The sequence below is a fragment of the Ruditapes philippinarum genome, unplaced genomic scaffold (genome assembly GCF_026571515.1).
Source record: "Ruditapes philippinarum isolate M1 unplaced genomic scaffold, ASM2657151v2 ctg4521_1_1_1_1, whole genome shotgun sequence".
Lineage (NCBI taxonomy): Eukaryota > Metazoa > Mollusca > Bivalvia > Venerida > Veneridae > Ruditapes > Ruditapes philippinarum.
This window is the reverse complement of record NW_026857489.1, coordinates 28,178-55,568: the sequence shown is the minus strand read 5'-3', so window position 1 is coordinate 55,568 and position 27,391 is coordinate 28,178. Positions and strand designations below refer to the sequence as shown.

General features: G+C 32.5%; 1 protein-coding gene across 2 annotated transcripts in view; it reads left to right on the top strand.

Moving 5' to 3' along the window:
- Positions 1–8,128: 8,128 nt before the first annotated feature.
- Positions 8,129–27,391, top strand: part of LOC132749917 (uncharacterized) — a 42,829-nt gene continuing 23,566 nt past the window's right edge. The window contains exon 1 of one of the 2 annotated variants that reach the window (XM_060739847.1): positions 8,129–8,339. In XM_060739847.1, coding sequence (XP_060595830.1) covers positions 8,305–8,339 — 35 coding nt within the window. In that variant the 5' untranslated portion in view covers positions 8,129–8,304. Of the gene's footprint in view, positions 8,340–8,699; positions 8,889–27,391 lie in introns of those variants that run through there. The other variant, XM_060739849.1, reaches the window with a different exon arrangement.

Here is a 27,391-nt window from a genome sequence, read left to right as displayed (position 1 = left end):
CAGAAGTCTGATTTTACGACGCGCTTTCTTATTTTATTATAAATATCAAAACCTTGTCAGTACATTTTACATATGAAATTCCACATGCAAATAAGTAGATTTTTTCTAATACACAATTTGTTGATATGTCCAAATCTTGTTAAAATGCGAGTCTGTGGGGAGACTTATAAAATCTTGGACGAGGGGCAATTCATGTACATGTTTAATGATATACTAGTTCATACATTTGTGCGCCGTTTTTTATGAAATAAATCGTCAGACGAAAATGACGCGAAACCGATGTCATATGACTATGGAAGGGTATTACCGCAAAAATTACATCTTGCTTTCTTATGTTACATCGTGCTTTCTGACTTGTACATATTGCATTCTGACTTGTACATCTTGCATTCTGACTTGTACATCTTGCATTCTGACTTGCACATCTTGCATTTTGACTTGTACATCTTGCATTCTGACTTGTACATCTTGCATTTTGACTTGTACATCTTGCATTTTGACTTGTACATCTTGCATTCTGACTTGTACATCTTGCATTCTGACTTGTACATCTTGCAATTTGACTTGTGCAGCTTGTATTCTGACTTTTACATGTTGCTTTCTTACATGCATATTATGCTTTCTGTTGTGTGCGTCTTGCTCAATGTATGTTGATATCGTTATTTAAACGATCAGTTATTATTCATTTGTTGATTCAATAACTTAGCCTGCAACTGTTTGTATTTTAGTCTATTTACTCAGCTTGAATGACGAATGTCACAAGGTAGAATGACGCATAGCCGAAAGCCGAATGCAGCAAGCATAAAACGACACGACATCTGGTGTAATAATATGTGACACCCAAATTATGCTAACAGGTGGCGCTACAGTTATATTCTCGGCAAAGTCCGTATTGCGGTTCGGATTCAGTTTTCCAAATTACGTCCCTTTGTTTTAAAATGTCCATTATCACTTTGGAGGAAATAAGGTAAACATATATACAAAACGATTTAACCAATTTTTGTATTTTTTACTGAAACTATGTGGGTCGTGTGAACTGTAACCTGAATGCTATTATTTGTTTCTTAACAATGATCAATAGTAAAATATTTTTCATGATTATGATATTATATATTATTTAGAGTTTACTTATTTTTTAAAAATAGCCCTCCTAATAGCAAAGTTATAGTTCAGAAAAATGTCCATAACTCTTAAGCCATATGGTAAATTTTGTTTTAATTCTGCATACTGGTGTCCTTCAAGGCAAGCAACTGTCCTCCTATGTTGTGAATTTTACAGTTCCCATTAGGGGTGTCCCACGTTAAATATTTCTTCACAAGCAATATATACGAGCGTATACAGTAACTTTAATGTATGTTAGCTTTGTTTTCATGGCTCTCGTGTGTTATCCCTTTTAAGTTTTTACAGGGAATTTACAACACTGAAAGTACAAGTTGAGTCACTACAAGTAAGTTCAAGTACGTTCTCTACAGGAATTTTGTCCTTTTATGCTGTGGATACATGTTTTAACATATCAGTATGAAAATGAAGATGAAGATTCAACTTCCTCCACTTAACCTACATTAATTTGATTTCCTTGGTTATAAATATGACTTTTGGAAAATATAGACTTCAGTTTTACGAAATTTGTCCACATAACAAATCACGTTTTAGTCTATGCTGCTCAGGAATTTATAAATACAAAGGATACCATGTAAAGATAGAATTTTAATATTTCATATTATACTATTGACATTTCAACTTTTTTTAGGAGAAAACTGTTTACAAAATGGTACGTGTATAGACAAAATGGAAGTTTCGGGACGTAGAGGATCACCAGATATTATAAGATCATGTCAGCCATGCAAAGGTGACGGTGATACTGTACAAGCAGAGGGTTATTGCGAAAACTGTAATGAGTTTATATGTTCATCCTGTATTAAGGCTCACCGGAAGTTGGCCGTGACAAAGAATCACGTGATAAAATCTAAAGATGAAATGCCGACGGTTCAGTCCTCTCAAAGTGATCCTTGCACTGAACTGTGTGATGTTCATCAAACCGAAATAGTAAAGTTTTATTGTCAGGATCACGATAGTGTTGGATGTGGAGATTGTATGGTACTTGAACATACTTCCTGCAAGGTTCAACTAGTTTCAGACGTGTCCTGTAACTATGACAACAGTTATGAACTTGTTCGAATCAAGTATAGAATTGAACGCCTTCAGAAAAACCTGGATTCTTGTAAACATGAAATAAAAAGCAGTCTGATAACAGCGGATGAGATAAAGATCAGTATCTTGAAGGAAATCAAGACGTTTCGTAAAGAGATGGACAATTATCTTGACAGGGTAGAAAAAGACCTTATACAAGAAGTTGAAAAGATCAGTGTGAGCGATATCGCTAAACAGCGAACAATTCAAGGTCGATGCGAGGCTTTTAAACGATGAAATAGAACAGTTTTCAAAAAACAAGAAATTTTGCGACAATAATAACATATTTGTTACATCAAAACAAATACTAAGAAACTGCAAAGAGTCATGAAATAAATGAGGAAATTTTCATCTAAAAGTCAATTAACACTTTTAAAATTTACTCCTTCTAAAGAATTGAAGGATTTGTGAAAATGAAAAGATGTGCCTTGGAAACCTAGATAGCGTGAAGAAAATTTTCGGACGTTGCAGAAAAGCATCATTGACATGAAAACATATTTTGTGAGAAATCGACTAAAGACGAAGAGGAAGAAAAAAGCAGAAAAAGATGAGTTATTTTCGGATGGCAAATTAATATCTGAAGCTGAAAATTCTATTGCAGACTTGAAATGAATCATTAAAAGTATTAAATCATAAAGAGGGTAAAAAAAACATCAACATTTGAATGGCGAGTTACCAGATGACGTCACTACAATAAATTCCTCGTCTGCTGCAACAATTTTGCCTGTTGAGGGCAAAATCATGTTTGTAAATACACAAAATGGATTGTCTATAAGTCACAGTCTGCAAGTCAGGAAAGGCGTGTTGTGGAATAGATCATCACAACGGTATAATGGCAGTGACTTTTTTTGATCCTCCTGCTGTTCAGGTGTTAGATATGGAAGGTCATATTCTTCATCAGGTCAGTGATAAAAGCATATTGATTGTCCCACGTTATATAACTCTGAGTAACAATAATGAGAGTATGTACGTGTCTGACTGGAAGAACAATGCCGTGTATGAATTTACACTAACAGGACTTCTGAAAACTACAATTAAAAGTAAAGAGATGAAATATCCTCATGGCATCACAGTCACCAACTGCGGCAATGTTGCTGTTTGTGATGCAGATAAAAGTGACAAGATCGGAGTGATTGTATCTGGTAAAAGAGAACTTTTACCTCTCTATGTGCAAAATGTGCTCAATCCAGCTACTCTCCTCATTTGTGAAGACCAGGGGAAATTGTTTATCAGTGAACATTATCAATCAAAAGAGCGCAACTACATTAAAGAATACGACTTAAAATAATGGAATAGCGTTCTATTGGAGCATTTTTATATCTTAGCATAGATTGTTTTCCTTATTTTGTGAACAGCTAAAGACGCATGTTCTTTCACAGAAAATGTGAAATTCTTTGCAGCAATCAAGTAGAAAAGCTTAATATATCCAGAGTTTTACATTTATTGATTTTTTTGAAATAATGAAATTAAGAATTTCAATTCATGAAACAATGTGTAAGCAGCGTGTGCCATGTGCATGTGCCAATGTGCTTTTAACTATTTGCTCGGTCACAGTCACGTGGTAATTAACAGTCACGCAAGTGGTCCTGATAAAATGAGTTAAAAATAACAAACCACTTGAATACTTTGTATATATTATTACTATAGACTCTATACAATGAACAAGACGTGTTTTTTTTATTCCAACATGAAAATAAACTCATTAATGTGCTGTTAAAATTCATTATACATGTAATTATAACCCAAAAGATTTTTGTGCCACTGGGTGTCTGCGAATTTCGTAATGTGTTACCACATTTTTTTATATTTGTATTTTGTAGTTTTTATCACAGACACCCGGCTGCCTTCGATTGCCTAACCCGTGTAAGTAGTGTCGATACCGGAAAAGCTCATATGCGCATGCGTACCTTTAATAGCAATCGAACAAGCACGAGTTGATCGGGTTGTAAACAAATATGGCTGCGCCCAGGGAATTATTTGCACCTTTGGGCGGAGGAAATAATGCTTGAATTACTTTAACTATTTTATATAAATAAATAAAGTAAAGATAAATTCAAAGGCTATATTAGATTCTATTAACAAACAAAAGCAGAAAAACTATAAAAATCCTCTCACTTACTCCTTTTCAACGTTGTTGAACGCCATTTTAACAACTATGACCCAGCTGATAGGCAGTGTCCAACCCGCGTAACTCAGGTACGCAAAACTGATGACGTAATACTCAACTATACCTTGATCGATTGTTACCCGTGTCGAAAGTGTTAAACCCGCGTTAGCAATCGAAGGCATTCGAAGTTCATTAGGATTTATAACTATTAATGTTTTAGATATCTTAATCAGATTGCCTTTGTAACAGGAGATTAATAATTATCGCCTTAATTATAAGATAAACGGGTTATGTAACTAGTTAATGTAGTTATCATTTGTTTTTAATCTTTTAAAAATTATGGCACTTGAAAATTTACAAGATAGAACCTAGTGCCATTAACATTTCAACCAAACATAGATTTATTCTTCATAAAACTGGTGTTTTGGAACAGATGTAAAAGTAAAAAAAAATATTTGCGATGCAAGTTATGATTTACATGTTTGTAACATGTAATGAATTACTGAATTACTGATTTTGCAATATTTCTACTGCGTGACTTAAACAAAAAGGGCTTTTGCGCATAATATTAACATTTATTAGGTAATTTGTAAACGTGGATTAAAAGAGCCCTTAGCATCTTGGTAATGACATTCTTTGTTCACTTGAAAATATTTTACGTTTAAATACATTTTCAAAGTTTTCTTGAAAATAAGCAAGAATCCGGAGGCGTGCTCCACCTGTAAAATCACGTGTGGTTTTAACATATTTATTTAAGCTCGATTGCGAAATATGTTCTTGCAACTTATATTAATCACTTTCGAGTCCGCATCCTGGAACCAATTGGTACTGGTGTTATATAAAGAAACATGATCGTGGTCCGATTAGGGGTCGAACCCATGATCCCTGGGTTGAGAGGCAGACACCTTAACCACTAGGCCACCGATCCCCTTCAACACGAGTATATGTGTATCAAACCGGAGCCCGTAAAGAAGGAGATTTAATTACTCTGATGTATTCACCATTGTTAACACTGTTGTACAGCGTCCACCGGATATAGCCCCTAAAAACACCGAAAACGAAAGTAGAAAGCTGCACAACGAGTACACCCAAGGTAATGTTTTAACTTCTTTCTTCATCATAACTTCATCGATTTTTCCAAACTAAACAATATCGTGAAGCTAAATATGTCTAGTTTTAGAGCAGTGTTTGCTTTTGCCTGCAAATTAAATACTTTTTGTTAAATTGGTGATAAAATGTAGCGTATTTGTCGGCATTTGCGAACGATGTTGATATTTACCACTAAATCAAGCACAAAACGCATTTGCTGTATCAAATTTCGCCGTTAATACAAACTATAGTCATCCCTCTACTTATATTTGAGTTTTCACCCTTCAACTCGAGCTGCTTTTAACAAAATTTGCGAAAAACTGCCTTGCCTTGTGTACAGAGTCTAGCACGGATGTGTACGGGGTGTAGATGGAAAACTGATAGCGATTGTACGGGGGTTAGTAGGTCAACGAATGTTCATTTTCTGCAAAATATATTCAATACCAGAGCATATACACGTGCGCTGATGAAGAAAACGATTTATGTCGGGATCAGGGATTGTGAAGTGAATGATTTTAATTTTATTAAGGATAAAAAATGTTTAATTAAATTGTCAACATGTTACGCAACATGTATATTAATTGCAGTAAACAGTTTCCGTCCTGCTATACCACTTTTTATGCGTGACTATAAGTTAATAGGGTAAATGTAAAACTCAAAAGACCACAATTTCATTCCATATTTAGTAGAACATTATGAACAGAAAATTCTATAATTTGTGTTATGCATTGTGAACTAAACTTGATCTAAACATGTTATATTTGTTTATTATGTCACCGGTCTTAAGACTTCATTGAAAAACAAACATTTGTTAATGAGCTTTGGTAAAATATCCGCTTAATCATTAGATTTATCTTTGTGGAAATACTACATTACTGGCTATAAAGTCCTTCATATTTTTTTGCAGTCAAACTCGGGTGACCTCACTTGTGATTTCGATATTCAGTTTAATAAATACAATGCTGCCGCTTATATGCTGCTGTTTTTTTACTGAAAAAGATTATGATGACTCTTCAATGATGATGATGACGATGATGATAATGATGGTATTTTATGTTTTCATTTCAACATTGCCATACCAATGTACAGAGTGTGCAGAGAGATATGAAACATTTAAAGAGTCTATTCGGCATCTTCTAAGCGGACTAATAGCTTATATAAGGCGGTTAAAACTGTTTTATAGAAGACAGTGCTAATGCCGTTTTGTAGAAAATGACAGTCCTGCATAATCTTTTAATCATTTTTCGACCTACCTTATGTGTAGGTTAGTTATACATGTATGTATAAATATATCCCCATTCGGACCATCTCCATTCAGCGAGTTGGTTTAGAAGACTCCTCAACATGTCTTATAAATACCGACAGACACTATTCAGCTGATGGTTGTGATGGTATGACAATAAAAATTAAACGCAGCTATACTGTTAGGCTCAAAAACACTAAAAACATAAATTATTTACCAAATACCTCTGTATCGTCCTCTAACCTATCCATGTTTAGTCTGATATGAGATTATTTCCAATTAAAAATAATAAGAAAGACTATACTTTATAAATATGTGACTGCTAGACACCGTACACATCTACTAGACCCTGTACATTAAACTACTACACTCCGTTCACTTAAATTTGTTTTCTTTGCTAGACTCTGTACACTAGGCAAGGCAGTTTTTTGCGAATTTTGTTAAAAGCAGCTCGAGTTGAAGGGTGTAAACTCAAATATAAGTAGAGGGATGACTATAATTTGTGTAAAACGGCGAATTTTGATACAGCAAATGCGTTTTGGGTTGGATTTAGTGGTAAATATCAACATCGTTCGCACATGTCAACAAATACGCTACACTTTTTCGCAAAGTTAACAAAAAGTAGTCAATGTGCAGACAAAAGCAAATATTGCTCTAAAACCAGAATCATTAAGCATCGCAAAATTGTTTAGTTTGGACAAATCGATGAAGTTATGATGAAGAAATAAGTTAAAACAATACCTTGGGTGTACTCGTTGTGCAGCTTTCTACTTTCGTTTTTTGGTGTTTTTAGGGGCTATATCCGGTGGACGCTGTACAACAGTGGTTAATTCACGAAAAGAAAAGGTGCATTTAGGCTCTTCTTGATTGAAATGTATTTCAGTAATTTCGTGTTTGGTTATCTGTTATTCCGTCATGCTTTTTAAGTGCTAGCATGACATTATTTGATATGGAAACTACCGGGTCGACATTGCAGAAAGCTATTCTCTATAGCGTCCTGAAAACCGTCTATCAAAAAAACGTGTAACATCAGTTCGCCTTCTTGAATTATTGGACGTAAATCATTGATAGTAAATGATTCGCTGTTTTAAGAAAATTAACCACAACGTAATACATTACGATAAATCATTTTCCTCAATGCCAATAAAATAACTTTACTGCGAAAGGATGTATGTCTTTATTGTATTTTAAACTCAAATTAAACCGATTAAATTATATAAAGATCAATAGCTATGATGTGCGCAAAAATTGTATATAAAAATGTAGGAAGAATACCTTTAAAATGCGTTAGTTTTTATAAAGCAGTGCACATGGATCAATACGCGTTAAAGTTTAAGCTAGATCCGATTTCACATTCATGTTTTAATCGATTTTCGAAAATCGTTTAGTGTAATGATCGCCCAATACGACCGCCACTGTTAAATCTTCAACACTTGTACACGATATAATAATATACTATACAGTGTATAACACTACGTGTGTTTAATCAAAACTGTAAGAAAAATACACATTTACAAAAAAAAATCATTTCTTATGAAAATTGGTTTCTTAAACTGAACCATGAAAATGAAATGTATGCGCGTTTATGTATATAAAGTGGGTTTTAATTTTCGTTACATATTTTGAGTCGATACTGTTTAATCTCGGAGTAACGTAAACAAAAACAGAATTCAAAATGGAGGTAGCTAATTCTAGATTCGACAGAAACAGGTAAGGCGGCATTATTTTTATCTTTCAAAAGTTTGCAATGTACACAAATAAAACAAATCCGTATTATCAATTTTAATACAGTTTTAAGAATATCTGTAACAGTTACTTTATTGAGGATTTGAAATACCCTGTAATCGTGACGTATCTAAAGGACGCTACCCGTGTCCCTCCATAGCAACCGAGTAAATACATGCGACTTTTGTTAGTTAATGAACTGATGGAATATCGATCAATTACTGCTTATCAATAAATTATTCATCTATTTCACCTTGTACAAAATCCTGATCCACCATACATATTCGTTCGTAATACACTTGAATAAAGTATCGCCGCTGCCATTAAATACGATAAAACTTTAATATAAAATCGCTTTTCATGTACCTTACACGGTTCGACTACATTCAAAAGATTTAATATTAAATGTTCGCCGTTTGGACTTAAACGGCATCTCATGTATAACATCAAACGATCCATTAAAAACGCTGGAGGGAAAAGCGCGGCTGCTCTCATAAGAAGTGGGTCATAATTTAGGAATAACATCTGAAATTAGTAAGTTATATTATCATTTATCTTTGAAATATTCTTTCTTTTAATAACACAATCTAAGACTAAGTTATATACAATGTCGCAAAGGAAAACAAGTTTAAACCATTTGTACGTTGTGACTGTGTATAAAACAACGCGTTAAAATTTGCTACCCTATACGTATAGTGCGTACACAAATTGATTTGGAATTGATCGGTTTTCTATAGATTTAAAATAATCAGCTAAAATAAAGAATATCGTATCATACGAAATATAAACACGTACAATGTGTATACAAATATCACTTAGGAAGGTCTTTTGTTCTGTGTTTCAGTGTATAATCTTCATACATTAAAGCAGCACACCTCCAGAAAGGACCAAAATATTTCAATTAATTAAAAATATGTACTAAGATTTTAAAAAAAAGTAAAAAGATTCAAATTTAAGTAATAATTAATAATTAACAAGTTATATTTTCATACATAAAACTGTACTTAAGGTCCCTCATACCAAATAGGAATAACATTTTTTTTTTCATGTATATATTTTCAAAAAAGGTATTTCTTTTTAATTTTAAACAAGAGCTTTTGAATATATGAAATTGTACTCGTTTAAAATACCTTAAAAGTTTCTTGCTGTGAAAAGGTGTTAGGCCAGGCATTTTAGCCAAAAAATAGACTCAACCTAAAACAAATTCCTTCATAAAAGATGATTTTATATTTGTAATCTACAATATATGTGTTACTACAGAAAAAAAGTCCTCAAAAATATTTGAAGTATAAGTTGCTCAAAATGCCATGTTTTTAAACCATATAATTTTTCAATTTGTGAAATATATGAAATAAGACTTAGTAGTTTTATGGATATTATGGTCATTTATAGTTAAATAAAGTAACACATTTGTACACATACATGCTTTTATTTAAAATAAAACATTTAAAATAAAGTTAATCATATTACAAAAGTTGCAACAATGAATAAATCATATATTTTCATTCAGACTAGTATAAAGTAATACCCCACCCACTAATGATAAAACTATTTTTTTAAGAATTTTTGTAAGGTACCATGAAATAATCTATAAATAAGCAGTATAATTCACCAAGATGTCTGAAACATTCTTAAATGATTCTATAGTTAATAATTTCAATATATTATACATGTGTGAAACAACAGGTCTGTTTTATTGCTATATTTTTACAAAATGCATTTACGTACTCATATGCCGATATATCACTACAATATTCCTTTTCAATAACATTTAAAATAGTGCACATTAATAACTTTTAAATGTACAAACATTCATTACAACACACATTTATAACTTTTAAATGTACAAACATTCATTACAACACATTACAACAATCATTACATTATAGAAGTGATACATTAAGATAATTACCACTCTTTTTTCCCTAATATTGTCAAAATTGTACAGTGCATAAAATGTGACTGGAAATTCATAAAATGTGACTGAAAAAGCAAAATATACAACTGTTGTTAATACTTGTCTAGTATTCCTAATCGGAAATGCCTGATTATTCACTCAGATTACTCAGAATTCATCCAAGTCTCTTCCGTTGTCTGACTTTCGTAGTCAATAGTATGCGAATTACTACAGCCAGTAGAGCATGATAGTCCATGTTTTGTGCATGTGCACCTTTTAGTATCACAGTTGACCCTGCATGAACATCTTATAACTTTTAGAAGTTTTTCTGGAGCAACAGGTAGTAATGTTTGGATAGGAATCAGTTTTAAATCCAAGCTATTCTTAGCCCATCCCCAAAACAGGTCTATTCCGATCCAATTCTGAACTTGCAAGTAAACTCGATAACTATGGAACTTTGCGGCTGCTTTTGTAGGTGGCAATGTTTGAACTTGAACCACAGTGTTTCCAGTGTTTTGCTTTTATGAATAAATTTTTTATACCTGAGGGTATCTAAATCCTTCACCAAATAGTCCGTTATATATACATATCATGCTTGTTTTCCAGCTGCTTCTATTTCATCATGGGTAGAATTAGCATGAAATATATCTGCTTGCCTTTGGAAATGAGCATCAGTGATTGCTTTTTTCAACACCACACTTTTTCCAATGCCGTACAACCTCGAAGTGGTATCGCACCCAGAAAAAGCATGAATAAAGAGTAAACGTTTGCACGTATCACTACCAAGGACTGCTTTTGTTTTCTTGATGTCCCAAATCTTCTTCTTCTTAATGTTGGTCTTCGTGTCGGATCTGTAAAATATGTTCTCTTTGGAAGTATCAGCATGATAGCATAGCAAAACCAATATACATGTATCTGTATCTTCACCTATAACTACTGTCGTTTTGTCATTTGCTTTCATAATTGCAGTCTGAACGATTTGAAGATCTGCATCCTCTGAGGCATTTGATACATGACATTTCCTGTCTGTTAGATACGACCCTAATAAGTTGATGAAATTCTGTTTGTTTTCATAATTAGAGAGGAATATTTTTTTTTTGGTTTTGAAAGGTGTTCTTGCATCAAAGTTAACCTTTGTGCCAATTACTCCTTTTCTCCGGCGTTCATGTGTCACATCTTTAGTAGAAGGACCGTTTACGTAGCCATCAAATACAATGTAAGCACAGCCATAATGTAACTGCACCATTGTTACATATTTATTACAAATATCATGGAAAGTCGATCCATATTTCCAAGGTAACCTCTGTACTAACGACCCTTCGTCCAGGACGTAACATACATCTTCATTGGGCACTTGTGTTGCTCCGCATTGTCCGAGTTCCCAAATTGAGTTTGACAACGCTGGCTTTTGTGCCTCTCGCAATAGACCCGATGAGTCAAATAGTGAAGAAGGGTGACCACAAAGCTCATAGGAAAATACTTCTTCAATTCTGTCCACTGAATCATCAGCAACTGTCAATAACTGCTGGAATAATAATTGTGGGTCAACATTTATAACTTCTCCACCAACTTTTATACTGTTTTTTGTACCAAGTGTAATGGCCTGTCGGTTTCTTTTGAAGGTATATTCTTGAACACTCTTTCCTGTCATTTCTTCTAAAATCCTTTGTCCAATATCTACGGCTCGGTCGACATTAACACTAGCCTCAGCAACAGCTCCAGTTTCAATATTTCGTAAACACTGTTGATTCGAAAAAGGGTTGCGTTCTTTTAGAAATTCTAAGAATATTCTTCTATCCTTTTCATCTCTGCTTATCCTAGCTTCAGTACAATCTTTATGTTGTTCACCATCCGCCTTGTTACAAAGGACACAAAGAACTGTCCCTTCAATGCTGAAATAATAACAGTACAAAAGGTTAATTAACTCAAGGCAGACATTAAACGAAAAGGCATATAATCAGCTTTGACACTGAAAGGGGTACAATGATTAGATATTAAACAAGTTTTCAAATATCAAAAATAATGCATTATTTTATATTTTGGAGATTTAAAAATAATGTTTTAAAATAAAAATACCAAACAACTATTTTCTTACCTCATTTAAAGTACTCTTGGTTAATGTCACATTCACATCATTAACATATGCAGGTATGACTGATAACTGAAATATGAAGTTAAATGTGTTTACTATAATAATTTTTTGTATGTACTATCCACAACATTTTTATCAATCGCATTTGAGAATGTTCAAATATTACCTCGTTTGATACCATAAAAATAAAAATTTGCAAATCGATATCAACATAATGTTCCTATAATATGAACTTTAAAACAAAAAGCATAAAAAAAGAATGAATAATATAGAATCAATTACCATTAAATATATAACTTGCAATTTTCTCTTCTTCTTAGTTTACCATCTTAGCTTGATTAGCACCATGCATGCCCACGTTATCTGTTTTATGCTGAAATATAAACATGATGTCTAAAAGGCAACCCTAAGTTATTACAAAATACATTTTTCACAAGAAGTAAACATTTCAAATAATTTATTTTGCCTTATCTACAATTATAACGTGTCAACTCCTTGAAATATGAGAAAAAAATAAAAAAAACAACACTTTTCGTGATTTTGACCACAACGCGCTTCCGTACAATAAAAAATTTTAGAAGGGTTATATATAAAAAAATTTTTTTTTAAATGGCAATTTTTTAACCCAAATTTCCCCAAATTTTAAATTTTAAAAAAAACTTTTCGATAAAAAACATTCCCCAACAATAAAAAATGATAAATAAATTTTTTAATACTTTTTTAAACAAAAATTTAAAGATTAAAACGCGAAATTGTATGAAACTTTTTGCCCAATCTGAAAAAATGTTTCCGTTTGAAAAATAAAAATTATTTTCGTAATAACTCTTTTTCCCGGGAAAAATATACATTTTTGACTAAAAAAATTCCCTAAAATTTCTTATTTTTGGGCATAAAAAAAAGGGGCCGGGAAATTGTATTTTTTCCCTGATTTTTTAACCGAAAACTTTAAAAAACCTTGAACTTTTAAACAATCGACCCGGGAAAACGCCCCGGAAAAGTACATATAAAAAAAATGGGTAGAAAATAAAAACTTTTATTGTGATTTTTTACTTAATTTTGAGTTGATTTTAAAAGGACTGTGCAAGGAATTTTTTTTGGGGAAATTTTTTTTCTAAAAAATTAGATCCCAAAATAATTAATCAAGCAAAAAAACCTTTTTTGGGGGGGGGAAAAGGGAATTTAAATTTTTACCAAAAATTGTTTTTAAAACTGGCCTAGGGATCAATTTGTTTTTGCCAAGGAAAAACCCAAATATAATAAGTAAAAGGGAAATTTGGGTTTTCTTTTGCCCCCACGTAAAAAAAATTGAATTTTAAATTAAGAAGACAGTTGGAAATTTTTTTCACCCCCTTCCGACTAGTGGGGTAATTTCTGCCCCCATATTCGTAATCAGAGTTTCCCCATTTACGGGTCCCTGGACTGCAAAAACTTTAACTGCAGAATTTTTTGAAAGAACTGGCCTGATTTTTAATTTACTTTCCCCAAAAAAAAACGGGTACCATACGAGCAAAAATCTAGAAACGGTATGGTAAGGTTTACTGCAAAACCCTTGGCAATTACTTTTAACCGGGTTATTTTAAAAGTACTAAAACTTTAAGAAATTTGATGCAGCCCCTTATCTTTAAATTTTTTATTAAATACGTAACAAAAAAAGGTCAGACGACCTAACATTATTAGCAAATTTCCTTTTGAAAAATTTTACTTTATAATTTATAAAAACTATTTTGCTCAGTACCCCTTGGAACCCTTAAAATCAAAATTTTTTACAAACCCTGTACTTAAAAGAATTTTTTTTAACATATATATTTTTTTTTCTTTGATAGCAAAGGGATGACTTTTTGACCCGAGAAAGGGTCATCTCACTAAACGTTGACCCATTTAAGAAAAATGTCCGTTTTTACACAAAATAAATTCGTTTCCAAATTTTCCCGAAACCCAAACTTTACGTAGCCCGACAAAAGCCTTTTGATAACCCAACTTTACGGGCAGTACCCAGAGGGTTCCGTTTAAACCAGTGCTCACGTATTAAAAATGTAAAAACATTGTTTTTTACTTAAAAAACATTCTGTTTATTATCATATATAAGACCCAGTTTTTCCGACCTTTTTACAAAATTCAGTATAATTTTTTAAAAATTTGGGTATCTTATTTTTTCCATCACACTTTTAAAGGGTTTTTAAAAGTACTTTTTTTTCGCGATTTTTTATATACATTTCACATCGGGAAAAAAAAGGAAATTGTTTTGTATGAAAAAATTTAAAAATTTTTTGGGATTTAAATAACAATACGTGCTTTTTGAGCGTTCAACAAGGTTTCCCCGAAAAACCAAATCTTCTTTAAATCATTTTTAATTAGGTTTCAATTTTTTAATCATTTTTAAATTTGATTTTTTTCCAATTTCATAAACAGTTTTAATAAAAACTAAAAAATACCCTAAAAAAATTAAATTTGTGGGGGGTTTGGTTTTCCCCTATTTTTTAAAAAGGGCATATTTTTAAAAATTTTTAAGTTTCAAAAACTTAAGGGTTAATTTTTTGTTTTTATTTTTTCAAAAAGATAACAAAGGAAGGGAATTTAAGAAGCCCAACTTTTAAATGATGCGGGGTTTTGTAGATTTTTGGGAAAAAAACCCATTTTGGTCCAAAACAAAAAAATGCAAAAGATTTTGATAAAATTTAAATAATTACAAATCAATGCGTCCAGGAAAATTAGCCCTAAACCGCAAAAATCAATCGAAAACCCGGGACAAAAAGCCCCCCTGCAACTCGCGAGAACGAAAAAAAAACAAGTTTCAATCTGAAGAAATTTCAGGGTACTTTTTCGAGAACTTATTTGGGGAAACAAAATCAAAACACGAAAGTCCGATAGCAAAAGAAAAAGAATCACTTCCCCCAGGGGAAAATTTTTAAACTAAAACCCATCATAAAAACACGAGGGGGAAAACCCAGACAACGTTAAATATCCCATTTGCTCAAAGGGGCATCCACCCTTGGCCGGAATTTTGCATCAAGTGGGGAAACACGGGGTCAAAATTTTTTGGAAAGGGCCCGGGGGAAAAGAATCAAAAAACCAAGACCCAAATCGCGGAGCCCCACGTGACCCCCGGGGGAAAAACATCCAAAAAAGCGAAAAACCCGGATGTAGAAGGGGATTTTTAAACTTTTTTTGAAGCAAAACGGACTTTTGAAAAGAAGCAATATTTTTCCCTTTTCACCCGCCAGTGCTTTTTTGTTTTCCCTGCCTTTTATTATGGAAATTAAAAGAAAAGAAGGAAATTTTTTTGCGCCCAACGGGAAATCAGAAATTAAATTTTACCTTGAAAAAAAACTGACCCCAAGTTGGAAACAAAAAAGGGCGATGTGAAACAAATTTTTAGAAAACTTTAAAAGAGGGAGTTAAAATGTAACTCCCGGACTATTTTCGTTCCTAAGAAAAAACACAAATAAGTCTTTTAAAAGGGAAAAATTTAAATTTTTTTTGTTTTTTGTTTCTTGAAAAAATTTTCCGCTGGCAAAACCCAAAAACCCCCAGTTTCGTTAAACCCTCACTGACCGTGTCCCTTTTGTTAACTTTTTCCCTTTTCAAATTGAAAATGTAAGAATTTTTTTAAAACCTTTTCATTTTAAACGCAGGGGAAATTTTTCCCAAAAAGCGGGAAAATAAAAAAAAGCCTAAGAACCGTTTCCGGCAAAAGACAAAAAGAAACAGTTTTTTAAAACCTGGACGCTGGCTTTGAGACATACGGGGTCTAGAAAAATCCACATCTACGGGCCAATCTTTAAATTTGCTAAATGGGTTTTGGGGGTTTTGAAGAGGAAATTTGATTTTTCCCAATAAAAACCAAATTTAAAAGGAGACTCCGAATCAAAACACCTCCAGTAAACCCCCCCTCACACATCAAAAAAAATATTTTCACTAAGTGAAAATTCCTCCTTTTAAATTTTGGGCCCCCCGTTTAAAGAAGGGGTTTTCGCTTTTGATAAAAAAAATTTGCAAACGCCCAAAAAAGGTTTCTTTTGTATGCCCCATCGGGTTGATGACACCGAAATCAAAGGTTTCGAAGTTTAAAAGCCCCCCAAAGACACCGAAGAAAGGGCTACGCCGCTTTTAAAGGATGCGAATGGGTTAAACAGGTTTGGGGGAAAATTTACAATATTTTGTTTATGGCCGTTTTCAAGGGCAAAAAAAAAATACGAAGACAGCCTACCGGGTTGTTTGAAAAGTATTTCAAAGGGAATTTTAAAAAAAACCGGGAAAATGTCAATTTTTTATGGTTGCTTTGGAATCTTCGTTGCAGACGAAAAAAACCCAAGGGGGAAAATAGAAGCCACAGATTTTGAAAATGTTTTGCAAATCCTGAAATCTTACTGCGAAGGAATGAACGGGAAAAAAAAAGAAACGTTTTGATAAATCCAGAACAGTACAGCGACTTCGTAAACAAAACCAAAAACCTCGCCCCAAGCGTTGCTGGAAACCGGATAAAACCCAAATCAGAAAAAAGGAAAGCAGGGGTTTTTTAAAAAAAGGGGAAATCCCTCACCCGGAAAAATAAACTTTTTAAAAGGGAAAATTTCACGGCTTGCAAAAAAAACACAAAAAGCGGGGGAAAATGTTCCCAAACGACATTAAAAACATAAAAAAAGAAACTTCCCAAAAATTAAAAGTCTAGGAAAAAAATTTTAAAATAGAGTTTTTAAAATTTTTGCTACTAAAACATGTTTTTAATTTTTTACCTGCAAAATGAATAGCCCGTTTTGATGAACCAGTTTGAGGCCCCCAAAAAAAAAAAAAAAAAACTTTACTATTTTTAGACCCTTTTAAACGGGGAAAAAAATTTTCCTTCCGGGTTACAGCGGGGTTGAAAGAAAAATTTTTTTATAAACCCCTTTTTAATGTGTTCCTTTAAAAACAGAAAAACCGCAATATTTGATGTTTAATTACGCAAAAATTAACTTTCCTTTTTTTAAAAAACATTTTTTAACAACTAAGGTTTTTAAAAAATGTTTAAAACCAATATGTTTTTTTAGCAAAATGTTTAAGGGGCCCTTTTTTTAAAACCCGTCATAATAAAGGGTCGTTTTTTTAAAAATTTTTGTAATTTTTTTTAAAAAATTTAAACCAAACAACACTCGTAAATGTTTCAAAATAAAAATTTCAAACTTTTTAAAAATTTTTTCATGTAAGAATTTGATTTGTTTTAAACAAAAATTTAAAAAAGGCCGGGATGGTAGCCTGCATAAATAAAAAATCCCCCCGTCGAAATTCATAAAAATTTTGGTTAAATAGAAAAAAAAATTTTTTTACATCTAAATTTTCATATTTTAAACAAAAACTAGGGGGCCCGTTTTGGGGGAAACGCCGTTGCGGGGTTTTTTTTTAAAACGAAAAACCAAAACCCCCATATCGTTTTTCCCTTTTTCCCATTTTGCCCGCTAGCGAAACCCCCCAAAAGGGTTGGGGGTTCCCGGGTTTCGCCCTGCTTTTTCCCTTATACATAAAAACAGATAGAAAACCTTTTTTAAATTTTAACCTTTCAAAATGTCTTGTCGTGGGAAAAAAATCCCAAAAGGGCGCGTTTTTGGGCATTGTCTTTTTATCGCATTTTCCGCTACGAAGACAAAAAAACGGCGGGGGTTGTCGCGAGGTGCCCCTGTTTTTTAAACTTATACAAAAACCCCAAATTTCCTTTCCCCTATTTGACCCGGGCAAAATTTTTACATCCCCACAACACACCGCAGGGCAACCGCCCTTTTGGCGAAATATCATTAGGACGGGACGACAAGACGAAAAGTCCCGACAACGCGCTGCTTGGCGCTTTGTCCGTGCTGTCGCTAAAACCCCAACACGACGCACAAAAATGTATCAAAATCAAGCCACCATAGAGAAAAGTATTTTTACCTCTGATTTCATATGTAAACGAAAACTATAGAGAGCTGATTCCGGTAACATTGCCCGGCGTTTGCGTTGTTGTCCGGTTATTGGCTTTTTCGTTCCTGTCACCTTGTCCCGCTAGCGACACGCGCCAAATGGCGGGTTTGGTCGTCTTGTCTCTATCGCTAGCAAAGCACGCCAAAGGCGCTTTGTTAAAGCTACGCTTTGTCGTAATGTCGGATCTTGTCGTTTGGCTTCTATATATATCTATATAATATTATAAATATATATATATATATATATATATATATATATATAAATATATATATATATATAATATTATATATATATATATATATATATACTATATATATATATATATAAGCAAAACGGTAATTTTAAATTTACACGTGTTTGCGGCCCTTGCGGCCCCTTCTTCAGCATCATTTATTTTCAGCCCATAAAAAAATAAAAACAAAAACAATGGAGAAATGGAGTAAAGTGTTTGGGTACTGAGGCGGAAGTTACGGCTTGAGCAATGTGTTATGGTTCGAATATATGTGTGCAATGTGATATGTGGTTACAAAATAATTGGTTAAGTTTTATGAGGAGGGTTGATTCATAAGAAGTAGTTATTATTGCCTCAGAAATGGTGATCATTTTGATGTTTTGGATGCCCAAAAACGGAATTAGATGTAACCAACCAAATGACTTGATTCATTAAAGTTCACGGATAAATTAAAGAGGACGTCACCCGGAAACTTATGAAAAATTTCCGAATTCCGGAATTACAGATATTTGGTAAAGGAAGCTGTTGTTAATATGTCGTTCAACAAGCTGAGTGAGAAGCTATTTACTTCAAAAAGGATGAAATTTGTTACCGACAAGGAGAAATATGATAAAGGCAATTAAATGATTTAAAACGGGGGAACCCCGAAAATAATGAGTTTTTTATAAAAGAAAACAAAAAACATAAAAAAGAATAGACAGAAAAAGAAGCATAACGGGGAAATGCGGGGAGGGAAAATGGTTAACCCTACACAAAAAAGTAAAAGATGATATAAATGGCTAAAAAAAAAACAAAAAAAAAAAAGAATGAAGAAAAAGAATGAAAGAGCTTAAATAATGATACTTTAGTTTTAGTCCGGGGATAGGGGTCTGGTATGTTGTTAGGATACCAGAGGACCTATAGAGGTACTTAGGCTGAGATGAACTGAATGCCACCTTATATGGAGGGTGACGAGATAGAACGAAATATTGAAAACAAGTGAAAAAGATGGCCGATGATTATGTGCCCAAGAAAGGATCAAATTTCCAAAGATTTAAAAGGATATTTGAGTGTCCTGGTGTTAATCGGGTAACTGCAAGGTACCGAGAACTGCATAAACAGGGTTGCCATTGAGAAAATAGCAAATGGGAAGAATCATCCTAGAGAAAATGGCCGAAATAGTAGAAATGGAGCCTACGCGCCCATGTGGACATAACTTTCCTTTCATATATTAAGACACCAACTGATTTCTTAAGAAAATTAGAGAATATTAACCCCCCTTCGGCAGGAAAATCTTTTCTTTTAGACGTGAAAAGCCCTGTACCCCAGTGTCCACGGGCAGAGGCACGAGAATGACGATTGACGTGCATTAAATCAACGTGCCACCCTAACAATAGAACGCCAAGAAGATGTTCTTAATATGATGGACACTGGTCCTTGAAAATACACTATTTCATTTGATGGAGAAAATTCAACGCAGGACAGAAGGACAGGATTGTGTTGGCTCACGATTAGGGATGATTACGCATCTACATACTTGGAATCATGGAATACAGCTGAAATGACGATAAAAGATAAACTTCGCTTGAGATAATTTCGGTATGTTGATTGACGTTTGGGGCTTTGGACTCACGGTATCGGTCGTTAAAAGCATTCATTGGAAGCTTGGGAATACTCATGCCAAGAGATAAAATTAGAAATTTAGATATTCTACTAGAAAACTGAGTTTCTTCGACGTTTACATGGAGAAGATTCAGAATGGCATTTTAAATAACAGACCTATACACTAAACCACGAGAATAACACTGTACTTGCATAAAATTCGTCTCATCGGAATGACAAAAAAAATAATACATATGGACTTGCCCTCCGTGCCTAAGCGAATATGTCTAATGAATCGACTTACAAACAACATAGAGAATAATTAAAACTCAGTTACAGAAACGAGGCTATGAAGATCGACAATAATTGAAACGAATTAAATTAAAGTAGTGTAAAAGAAGTGACCTATTAATTATAATGAAGTAAAGAAAACACTTGAAGAATCCCTTGTACTGACATTTTTTCCGAGCGCTCACCGAATGTAGGACAATGTACGAAAACACCTACTGATTCAACCTAATAGAATGAGGAAATATTCCGAATCCAACGCAATTGCAGCATTTCGAAGAAGATAATAACCTACAAGACATTCTCGTTCATAAGAAACCAATAAACTATTTTTTAACAGCCGAAAATTCCTGTGCTCCTTGCAGATCCAAAAAGTGTGGATTTGTCGTACGATTATTGAAGCAACAACGATTCATTTGGTGTGAACGGGCCTCGTATAAGGTTAGGAAATCAGATCACGTGCAAATTACGAATGTTGTGTATGAGTTTATGTAAAAGCGTTGGCGAACGTTATTTTAATGTTGGAGAACAGGGGATCGTTGTACCGAGACACTATTAATTTATCCAGAATACGAACAAATATTCAACGATCCGTTAGCGGCGCATTTTTATACGAACGACCACACCAGAATGATTTTTCAATAATGGGGCTGGAAAAGCTATACGGGAATGAACAATACAGAAAAACAATAAGAAATTTGTGGAAAAATAAATTAAGAACCTATAGACCGTATGGAGTTAACAACAAAAAATAACGCGGGCAGACGGCAACCAACGCCACGGCGGGCGTCGTTCATTGACGTTACGTCATTCCATTTGTTTTGTTGATATATTTGTATGTGAAATAAATGCTGCTGAGAAGGCCGCAAGGCCGAAAGCTACGGCAAATTTAAATTAGCGTTTTTGCTTATAATAACGGCAAGTTAGAAGTTTTTACTTATATATATATTATTACAAATAGCAAGTCCTTCAATTTTGACGCGAGCGACAATATGACATTGCGATAAAATGCCGCACGACAAAGCGCCGTTTTGCGCGCATCGTTAGCGGCAGGACGAAAGTCAACAATGCGCTGTTGGCGCTTTGTCGTGCTATTGCTAGCAACAAACGACACACAAATGTGTTCCAAATCAGCAACCATGGAAAAAAAAACAGAGGTGTAATCCTTTGTATATTTAAATATTTGTAAAAAGTGATGTATGAATGTAATTATTTTGGACATCCAAAGAAGAATAAAGTCTTTTGGTAAAATTTATGAATAGAATGTAAAATGTGATTGAGAACAAATTAATTTTAAGACCACATTAAATTAATTAATTTTAAACCACAACAACATATATAATTTTTGTATTCTTTTCTAAAAAAAAAGAAAATGCATTGAAATAGTTTATGTTTTTTAAAGGGAAGTGGACTTTTAAATGCCCCAAAAAATTTACGTATTTTTTTGGGGTTGTTTTAGGGAGAGATTTTGTTTCGTTTCCCTTTATCCAAAAGGATTGACTTTTGGGGAAAAAAGTTTGCGTTTGGTTTTTTTTACCCTGAGTTTTTGAAAGGTTTAATTTAACGCAAGCAAATGGACACTTTTAATTTCGGAAAATTTTGGGACTTTTTAAAGTTACAATTTGAATTTTAAAAAATTACGACAGGAAAAAAAAATTGGGAATCCCTAAAGGAAAAAATTTGGGAAAGTTTTTCAAAAAACCAAACCCAAATTTCATTTTTCTTATCCCATGCGCATGCCCTTTTGCTTTAAATGATACCATATTTAGGATTAAAAACGATATATGAAATTTGAAAATATATAATATAAAAAAGGGAAAGAAAAAAAGATGTTTTTTGAGAGTTTCAAAATTTAAAAAACTGCTTAAGCAAGTCTAAATTACAAAAAGTTTTGGAAATTTTTTGAGAAAAAAAAAATTTTATGTACCAAACCCCAAAACGTTTCACCCAAATTTTTCCTAGCAAAAAAACAATTACATTTTTTGTATTTTTAACAAAAAAAACATGTCTTATATTTGGTTTTCTCATTGATGATTTTACTAGAAAAAACAGGGTTTCCAATGGAAAAGGGAAAAATTTTACGAAATTTTAAATTTTAAAGATGATAACCTTTAAAAACCTTTTAAATAAAATTTTTAATTTTTAAGATGGGGTTTTTGTTTTATTTATTATAAAAATTTTTTATTTTCAAAAAAAAATTTATAAGTTAAATAAAATTACATTTTATGCACCCAAACTTATTCCGATTCTATCAATTTAAACAATTTAAAACTAGGGGCGTCACGGTTAGAATTAAACGGTTAAAACAGACCTCGTCAATTAAAACCTTAAATTCTCAAACAGAATTTTGTTTTTTATGCCTAAAAAATGGATTTTGTTGGTTAATTTTGTTGGACTCAAATGGTTACAATACATTGATTCTGAATATGGGTGTAAGCTATTTTCCGTCAGGGTATCGTCTGTCGGATACGGAAAAAAATTACATTGTTGAAACGAACAAATTGTCAACAATCTAATTATAAAAAACTAAGGTATATATAGAGCCGTTTTGTAACTGTTTCGTCTCTTGGTCAAAAATAAACTCGGTTACCGGTTATTAAACATTTTAAATATAATCGTTTTTTTGGTTGTTGTTTTTTTTTTTTTTTTTTTTTTTTTTTTAAAATTGATCGATCCGTTTAAACGGATTTATTCTAACACTATCGGGAAATGTTTTCTATAAAACAAAGAATGGCCGAAGCGTGCATTATTGCAACAATGCACTCGCCGTTCTTATTTTTCCCCCTGTGTATTTTCTCACATTGGGAAGGGCCATTTGTTTTTTAAAAAATCTGAAGTTAAAATAAAAACAATTTTTGTTGGAATTTTTGTTGTGAAAAACTATCTAGAATGATTGAGAAAATGGTCTTTTTAAACTAAGAAAAAATAAATCCGAACACCAAATATCTTTTAATTAGTCCGTTAACTGCTGTAACAGAGACGTTTAAAGGGTGTTGTTTACGTGACGTACAGATGTAGCGCCAAACAGACCCACCGTGCCAAAACAATCAAATCAAGTGCTATTTTAACGTCGCAGCCCGATTAAGTTTTAAAAATTTATTTCACTTTTAATAATTTTGTATTTTCGCTTGGAAAATTTATAGACTGAAAAAATTAAAATAAACAAACAAAGTTTTATCAACGTTTTCAAAAATTCGTTATTCCAAAATGTTTTACAACGTAGATTAACGACAAGTTTTTTTTTCAAACCCACTGAACGGCCTTTAAAGAACGTTTCTATTGGAAAATCTGAGGCGAAAAACAAATTTAGACCGCCAAACATAAAAGTCCAACTTTATAATAGATTATACTTTTTCTTGACGTTTAGAAATGGAAATAGATATTAATTTTCGTGCATTATTGTTAATATGCACGTTTTCGTTCAATGCTTTGTATTAATCATCCAGGCTATCGGCGCTTTCGTGATATTCCAACGCATTTGAACTCAACCGGTGCATTATTCTTACAACAATGCACTCAGGAATTGATATCCTATTTCCTAAACATGACACCAATGAAGTAAACTGTATATGAATCATAGATTATGAGACATGTGACAAAGATACGTAACTGGCTCTCCGTTATTTCTTAATTCAGTCCGGCGATCAAGTTTTAACGAATGTGTCTTAAGGATTGTTCTTGGGGATACATGAGGGTTTGATATTCTGTTTTTCCTCTCAAAAAATCCGAAACAAAAAAATTGAAAAAATGTCTGATTACTATACATCAATTACAATGAATATACTATAGTGGATATAACGTTCCGTTGCAGAGAGCTAACGGAGGACAATGTTTATTCAAAAATATCTGTAGTTGTTCTTATTCTAGGTTAGATTGGCGTTCAGTTACGGGTGTTTTGTTGTTGTTCATTTTCTCCAAATCAAATCAACCAATCAAAATTTGCGTACCTTATTTTAATAATCTTGATTATTATGTCTTCTATTTGTTAGGCCAGTAGGAACAATCAACTGTCTAAGCAGCCGACGAGGCCTTGAAGTAATACTGACGATAGAACAACACCATATAAGACGCCCGAATATCACGGCTCAGAAGTATAACGGTATATCATGCCGATTGGCCCAGCTTATTCGCACATTTGTCGGGCTGTATTGAGACGCTTGCATGCGCTGCTGCAGAGATCACTGCGCGCAAGTGCGTCACGTGACTGAAAATGAAACAAAAGATGAACGCATAAAAATGGTTTCAGACTAATAAGAACTTAATTGACCACTTGCCGCTCGGTACCCCCCCCCCCCCAGTTATTCAAAGTTTTTACTACACATATTTCCATTTTAGAAAAATAATTGAATCCGTTTGATCTTGAAGAAATATTGTACGATGTATTGTATTGTAAAACGAACTCTTACCGCTTCTGTTTAGATAATCGTTGAATAAAACAAACACAACAAATTTAAAAAGAAAAAATCATGCATAAACCTCGCTTTTCATTACTAGCTATGAGCCTGTAGGCAGAAACAGCAAACATGCGATCCACAGCTTGTGTCAGTATTCGATGGGATGCTGGCTGAATGCATGGTTGCCCCTACCAATTGAGCGACCTGCAGAAAAACGGCGTTTGAATTCATAATATCACTATGACGTGATCGTCTTAGCAATGGTATGAAGCTATTCCATGGCACTGCTACTTCCCAATCCACTTAAGACTTGCAAGGAAAAGTGATTTCGTTTATCGTGTATGATATACATTTAAAAAAATGAAACATTTTGGGATTTACTAATAAGATGTTTTTAAGGCTTTTTTATGCAAATGTTTATTAACGTACATGTAAACCATAAAGTTATCCTGTATCTAAATAAATATCACTTAACTTGGCCTTTATCACACGATTGCTATGAACATCACGCGAAACAATCTGTAGCATATATTTGCTAAAAGATATGAAATTTGGTATGGGTAAAATTGATTAGGAAAGAAAATATATCATAAATCATTTTGATCAAATTATCTATTAAATAATTAATCAATATTTTATCATTCATATGATTATTATAGTCGTTTGTCGTCATCATTTGTTGACAATCACTCTAATCAATCCCTCATACTAATCATAAATCAATAAGAGACTTTATCATCATCACATCAATCCTGAATCATCAATTCTAGATAATTGATAACAATCAATCATTCACGCCATCATAAATGCAGGATATCGCATCAGTTTGTATAAGTATTGGATTATCATCATCATCATTATTATTATTATTATTTTTTTTATTATTCATCATTATCATTATCATAATTATTGTTATTATTATTATTATTATTATTATTATTATTATTATTATTATTATTATTATTATTATTATCATCATCATCATCATTATCATAATCATCATCATCATCATCATCATTATTATTATCATCATTATTATTATTACAAATTATTATTTAAAAAAGGCTAAAGCATACCACTATATTATGTTGGACTTGATGCTGACCAACGAAATATCCGGGTTGTGACATGATGAAATGAGTTTGAAAATTGGAATTTTTTTTTACAGATATACCATTTTAAGTGAGCATTCTTCTACATGTTTATATTGATTTTAAAACTGAGAATAGTGTTAAAAGTGATTTTTGTAGTTATTTATTTTTATCTATTTATTTATTTTTGTTTTTTTTTGTTCAAAGATATAAAAACTCGTGAGATATTCAGCATTAATATTAAAACAGCAATGCAACAAATAACAATCAATCATTTAATTCCTCTAAATATTGCTACAAATATATCTATACTTAAAATTGAAAATTTTGAACAATTTTAAACAATGAAAATGTCATTAAGTAGATGCTAAAATATACTCGTCTGTGTATTTTACATAACTTATATAAATATTGATTATCCAATGTACTTCCACCGTTTGCAGCATGTGATATAATACAAATGAATATTGGATCCAATGTATTCAATTTATCCTTGTTTTAATTTATCGAGTGTAGAAGAAATACATACCAAAATCCATGTTGTACCCCATCTCGCATACATTTTGCGATTCAAAGTAACTCCATATCAAAGCCATATTGTACTTGTAGTAAGTCTGCCTGTCGTCTTTATATTTCTTTTGGATGAGTTTGCTCACTTAAATCATATCGTGTATGATAAAGTGCATAAGCACAGTAGTAATGTCATTGGTTGTGTTCGTATCTTATTTTCAATGCAATTTAAAAGACACTAAAATCTTTAATACAATGTTGCTTACTGCGTTTTTTTACACAAATACAGTTGTTTATTAAGCTCCCGATCCAATATCGGTTTTATAGCCCAAAAGTTTTGTACTCAACAATATATAATGACTTTAAAAAATAATTACACACTTAAATGCAAGCTTATAAATATAGAGGTATCAATAACAAATAATCCTTATAATATAATGTTGTTTCCTTGTAACTTATTACATAATAAAATTTCTCACAAATGTCCATAACATGTATTTAATGGAACACATTATTTCTTAATAATGTGTATGGAACACATTATTCGATGTTAATGGGTTTATATCTTAAATTTGACTTGTTGCAAGATGAATGGATTGTATCAAGTAAGTGCGTTAAATATTATATATTTAGTTTATATTTAATAGGAAATCTTATTATTCCGAATATCTGAATTTGATTTTATAAAATGTTTACTTTGATAGAGATGTCGAATTAAATATTAATTAAAAGAAACATTAAAAAGCAGAAGTACCTTATGTTAAAAATTATATAAAACTTGATTTGAAAAAAAAAAGATTGTTGATCCTTCTTTTATTTAAGTATCTGGATTTATCCTATATTTATGTAAAATAAAGTAATGACTTGTTTATGAATCGCAGAATTGTAGTTGAGAGTTGGGAAAAGGTGGCCATTATATATTGCGTTGGGATGTTTCAGTCAAGTTTTAACAGGTGGTTGATTATATTACGATGGCAGGCGCGTAATAAAACTACATTAATTTTCGAAAAAGCGTCTGTACAGT